The sequence below is a fragment of the Poecilia reticulata genome, chromosome 7 (genome assembly GCF_904066995.2).
Source record: "Poecilia reticulata chromosome 7, P_reticulata-male-v2, whole genome shotgun sequence".
NCBI lineage: Eukaryota > Metazoa > Chordata > Actinopteri > Cyprinodontiformes > Poeciliidae > Poecilia > Poecilia reticulata.
The window spans coordinates 21,299,288-21,305,202 of record NC_088836.1 but is presented as its reverse complement, the minus strand read 5'-3'; the positions used below and the strand labels follow the sequence as shown (position 1 = coordinate 21,305,202).

Here is a 5,915-nt window from a genome sequence, read left to right as displayed (position 1 = left end):
TCAAGCCCACAGACCAAACCCCGTGTCGGTGCGCGTATTGGTTTCAGCAAGTCACGTGACCGATAGAGGAACTGTTTCGAAATGACATTAACGCGCCACACTGTGTTTATAAGGAAACGAATCTGTCAAGCTGTCAAAAGCATTTCCCAAAGGAATTCTTGATCTTTTACGGAACCGCGTCAACTATGGAGCAGCCTCAAACGAAAGGTTCCCGCAGCGTGGGACCACATTTTGATCTTATATTGAAAAATACATTTGTTTTCATTTTTGTTGTTTCATCCGGTTCTTGTCAGTTTCTACTTGATCTATATGAATCCAAATTCAGCTGAAATTGACTCTTGGTTTACTTTCATATTATGTTCTGCAGGTTGAGTGTCGCATGTTTGACTAAACTGTCTTATTTAAATAAATCCACCTTTTCAATGTTGAGGCATTATGAGACCAGGCATGAGAATGAAGTCCCAAATACACCCAGATAAACTCAGATTTACAGCTATTCTACAAATTACTCAGTTGCTTTTTATAAATTATTTCATATACAGTGAACCCTCGCTACAACCCGGTTCACCTTTAACGATATCGCTGCTTCGCAGATTTTTCTGTGCATTTTTTTCCCCCAGTGTTTTGCGTCCTGATTGACCGATTGGTAAAAAACAGTCTCCGCGCTTCTTCTCTACCTGAGTGCCATAAAGTCAAGGTATTTAATACAGATTAGCCATTCAGGAGATGGAAACTGAAGCTTTGAATGCCAGCTGGGGGAAAAACTGTGACCAGAGGCAGCGCAGAACACGACCGGAGGCGCGTTTGACGAGATCCATGGCTCTGCAGCTGTGAATCTGGCGGGGCAGCTTGGAGGAGACGCTTTAATGACCCGATTGATGCAGACGCACATCCGCTGATCTGAAAACAGGTTTTGTTATTTGGTTTCAATGCACAGTATTAATTTGTGAAAAACAAGGGTTCGCTGTAAATGTAGTGTTTACTTCATTTTTTTCCTACAGCAGGAGAAGTTTTGTCAAAAAAAACAAAAAACAGCGCACAAGCATCCTCATTCCAAACACATTCACTTAAATTTTCCCTTTACATGTTCACATTTATTATTCACTGTATACCAAATATATTTTAAATTTAACTGAAGATATGACATAATACAATATATAATATCAATAAAATGCAAAGACTTAAATCTTATTGTATAGACGAGGTCATCAAATCACTCCGTTGCCTGTAGGAATTTTTAATGTCCAGCAGATATCAGAATTCAGTGACACAGTATCGACTGTTTTGATATGGGTCGAAACGATACATGACGCCTCTTCTACCCATCACTACCTTTTAAGTTCCGAACTGTGCTAGGTATGAACACACTTTTTTTTTTTTGATAAGTCTGACATCTTTTTATTTTTCTGTGGTACAACTCGTTTTAACCATAAGGAAGCATAATCTGTCTAAATCAGATATTCACAATAAGCAAATAAAGAGTTAATGTGCTAGTATTGTCGAAATGGTTCATTATCTTATTAAAGTAATAAAAACAGAGACTAAGAATCACAAGTAACTTTTGTGCTAAGAGTTGAAACTTAAATGTCAAATTAATATGCAGCAATGTGAGAATTCACGTCAGACAGGGGTTTTTGCAACATTAAATTCTGAGACATTGTATGAAAACGTCTCCAGTTTATCTGATGTTTATTTGGCTCAAAGGAGAAACGGGGAAAGAATTTAAATTCTCTTTCACATTCATTTTACTCAGTCCTAAAGTGCAACAACAGAAGCATCAAGTGCAAAGAAAACAAAGTACATTAAGAAAAGGTGAAAACTCCACAGGAGTTTCTTCCTGTGCTAACAATGTGAGGCTTTAGACAAGGTCCTTAAATTTCATTGCGAAAGACAAGAGCAGCATTCCTCATTTTGTTCTTATAGTCTTCTTCAAACTGTTCATTCTGGGAGACGGTGAAATGGTTCTTCCAGTCTCCTACTCTTCCTGGAAATAAAGAGTTGAATCAGTGATAAAACTAGTGAAAATGTCTGATCTTCAAAAAAAATTTTTTTTACAGACCTTTCCTCATGAAAGGAGATACACTTTGATTCATCATTGGGATAGTGGAGAAGTTGGTTATTTTGTTTTGTTTCATATTGTCAAATGTCACTTTAGCTTGGACAAGTTCCCTTTGTTCAGCTGTTGGAGACAAGCCCAGAAAAGAACAAAGTCGGCGAATTTCCTGTCCAGAGTCCTAAAAATGATTAGAGACAACATGCTAAAAATAAGAAACTGAAGTCAAGTACAATTATTGCAAGAATTGTGTGTAGGACAAATCATGAATTACATTAAAAGGGAAAAAAATTACAAAGTCATTTTTAATCAAAGGATTTGCCCATTGTTCAACACACCAGGATCAAAAGACTGAGTTAAAAGACTGAGGACCAGGGTTGAAATACAGTGTATTTCAACCCTGGTCCTCACCACCCCCCGGCTCTGCATGTTTTAGATGTGCCTCTATTCCACGATTGCATGACCATCAAGTACAGAAGAAACTTGTTAAATCACCAAGAGGTACAATTCAGGTGTGTGGCAGAATGGAAATACCTAAAACATGCAGGACAGGGGGGCGGCGAGGACCAGGGTTGAGAAACACTGCATTAGCATGAAATCCAGCTGTTCTTTCAGAAATGGAAAGGAGGCCATTTCAAACTGCAGGCCTACTTGCCATTTTAAGCACAACTCCCCTTACCTCGATCAAGTCTTCATAGAACATGTAGTGAAGATTAGAATAAGTCTGCTTCTGGTCCCACCAGGTATTCACATGTTCATACCACGATCCAAACACCACTGGAAGCACAGAAGGTGTTTGCCAAGAACATGTTGGATGGAAATTATATATTCTACAGTGGCTCTCTAACATTGTGGTTCTCTAACGTTGTACCTACTCTTTCCCTGCATGAAGTTCTGCAGAAAGCAGCTCCAGTCCCCTGGTTCTGGCAGAACACGGTTCATACGTCCAAAATGGAAATAGGAAACCGCGCTGTCTTTTGCATTACGTGCCACATATATAATCTGTTAAAGCATAAAAAAACAATTTAGATTTCTTCTGCTGGTTTCCTGAATTGTGCACGTCGTTTTACCCTGCTGCGTTGCTCCCAGAAGGATTTTGGCACAAACTGGACTGGTAGATGGGTTTTAATGAGACGAGGAACAGTAGGGAGCTGGTCTGCCAAATCTTTACCTTGGGAGATGGATACGATTGCAGTTGATGACATACACAACTTGACATGTTTAGATTCAGCAGCTTAGCCTGGCTCATAAAAAAAAAAAAAAAAAAAATCCTTTTGACAACAGATCCTTAACCCACAAAAATAAAGATTCAATTGGATTATAATGCAAAAAGATGTACAAATGTGTGTGTCGTCTAGGATTAAACCTTTAGGCCGAGAAGGCACACTGATCTCCAGGAAAGGCACTCTTTCTTGCAGGGGAATAGAAGAGCGACAGTCTGCTTCCCCAAAGTAGAGAAGATCCAGGATGTAGGAAACCCATGTGGTTCCTGGGATGGAAACATTTTAAATTACAAAACATAAATATAATAAATTGAAATCAAAGTAATTATTGCAGCTACTTGAGCTCACCTGCTTTAGGGTAAGTAGCTATTAGAATATCATCTGGCCTTGCCTTGAAGCTCTGAATATTCTCCCAGTTGTCAGTGAAGTATTTGATCATGGAGACTCCATGGAAGTCAAACAAAGTTGGACGAGGCGGCAATTCCATCTATGAATACCAATAAAGCTTTATTTTATTCTCATTATGTCTTAAATAAATAGAGATGTTTCAGGCCACATTCAGCAGTGAAAGATCATCCTCAAAAAGTAGAACTCCAAAATTAAGAACATCTGTTAAGCAAATAATGCTGTGAGAAGTTTTTTGCTCGTCTACAAATTTATATTGCTGTTGCTTTTTTGTCATTCTTATTAAATGTTTCTGTTGTGTATTGTAAGTTTAAAGCAGGATCAACGTGCAAACAAGACTTCCAAATTGTCAAGGAATGCTTGATTAAAAGAGACCACTTAGAGTTCAACAGAACAGCAGGGAACATATAGGGCAAGACACATAGGAATACAAGTAGTTACACAGAAGGAGCCAGTGAGGACAGAAAAATATTTAAACAAGAAGCAGAAGCGACAAAGAGACCATAGCTAATCAGATGACAAAGGAAAGCAGCTGAATGAAAGTGCAGGAAAAAAAGCAAATCAGGGGATTAGAAACATCTGAGAAGGACAGCAAGTTGATAGTCTGAGGAAAGAGGTGACAGATTGATAAAACAGAGAGAATTTAGGGGGAAAAACCTGAAGTTGACATAAACAAAAAGTAACACTAAACTAGATCAAAGCACAATCAATGAGAAAAAATGAACCAACACAAGGAATACATTAAAATGGAAAGACATAAGCAAATAACCAGAACTTGAACACACGAGTAACAGTTTTGGATGATCATATTAAGATTAGACAAAAAATAATAATAATAATAATCTGAGTAACTACAATACACAGTTTCAAATTATGATTTCATTAATTACACTTTCTTTGTCTTTCAAGACTCAGTACTATCTTATGAAAACAAATGTCCTCCCAGGGATAATAAAGACTAATGTCTAAACTCTAAACATTCTCATTTAGACTATTTCTAAACCACACTCATTTAATTTAAACAGATGAACGTGGTTAATGTAACATAAAACCTAATTAAAATTTGCTCTGTCTTCTGATCATTTGCACTATGTTGCTGGCAGTGTCTGGTTATTCTCATTCTCAAACAGTCTCCAGATGGTCAATTTAGTGTGTGACCCAAGCTTTCGGATTTTTATCTCTGAGCACACAGCTGGTTTACAAAGCTGTCATTCGATATTCCTGTTCATCAGTTCATTTACACTATGACATTATGTGTTCATCTTTAAGTAGAATAAAGGCAAACTTACCTCGTTAAAATGGCAATTTCTCACTGTGTAGTCATATGAGAATCTTCTGAACTAAAGTGATTAGTTTGTTGTGTAATATTCAGGGTGACATCTTGCACAACTTCCTCAGTTTCAATAGAGCATTTGTTGTCTTGGTGACTCAAACAAGGTCTGATGTTCTTGCTTAAGAAATAGTTCTGCCATGAATCTTCAGGCTTTTATTCATGTGGTGGTTTGGTATTATTCTTTCATTCATTTATTTTGGTTTTCGCTTTTTGTTTCTTTGCAGATCACAGTTTATTTGATAATTTGTCTTCCCCTTTCCTTGATTTGCTTCTCGTTTTTCCGTCATTCTCTTTTCTGAGGTTCACTGTCATCTTTTTGTTAGCTGTTTGACCCATTCTTCAACCCTGTCATGCTCTTACTGTTCTCTTATGTTTCCTTGTTGGAGTTTATCCACCTTTCTTTCATGTTTAGATTTCTAATTGTGGTCTCTCTAGCTTCTTGTGTTTCTCCCAAAGTAGCGGTATTTAAACCTTTCATCATCAGTTTCCTTACTTAGCATTCCATGGGGGTGTGGGGGTTTCCTCTTTGTAAATGAACTGAATAAACAGTCACATCACTTCCCACTACAGCCAAGTTCACCCATTTACTCTCACAGACCCCACACAGCCATATACCAAGACTCAGATCAGTAGACAACTTAGGAACAGGAAAGTGTAATGTGATAGAAAGAACTGACCATTGAGGATTAAATTCATACTGTTAATTTACTAAATCAACAGTTGTCCGTATTGGTCCCAACTACTTCCTGAATTTGAATAACTGAACATGATAACTTCATCTTGCACAAGTTGTTTTTCCTTAGAGATTTTGATGAGTTCAATAAGCAGCTACTTTGTTAGATTATAACAAATACAGAACTGTTTTGTCTGATTATTGTTTTACCAAAACTGAATTTGAGTT

General features: G+C 37.4%; 1 protein-coding gene across 1 annotated transcript; it reads right to left on the bottom strand.

The window, feature by feature from the left end:
* Nucleotides 1–120: 120 nt before the first annotated feature.
* On the bottom strand, nt 121–5,203 carry LOC103467530 (cytosolic sulfotransferase 3-like). The gene is made up of 8 exons (XM_008413984.3): nt 4,971–5,203; nt 3,625–3,763; nt 3,420–3,542; nt 3,124–3,224; nt 2,929–3,055; nt 2,733–2,830; nt 2,060–2,234; nt 121–1,984 (listed from the first exon to the last, which is right to left on the bottom strand). Exons 2-8 carry the CDS (start codon nt 3,761–3,763, stop codon nt 1,872–1,874), a joined length of 876 nt encoding a protein of 291 aa, XP_008412206.1. The 5' UTR covers nt 4,971–5,203; the 3' UTR covers nt 121–1,871.
* Between the last annotated feature and the right edge of the window lie 712 nt (nt 5,204–5,915).

Coding starts and splice junctions, on each gene's coding strand:
- LOC103467530 (XM_008413984.3), bottom strand. CDS start 3,763: ATGGAATTGCCGCCTCGTCCAACTTTGTTTGACTTCCATGGAGTCTCC. Junction 2,831..2,928: donor GAACTTCATGCAGGGAAAGA/GTAGGTACAACG, acceptor CTGTGCTTCCAG/TGGTGTTTGGATCGTGGTAT. Junction 2,235..2,732: donor TCTATGAAGACTTGATCGAG/GTAAGGGGAGTT, acceptor AATCATTTTTAG/GACTCTGGACAGGAAATTCG.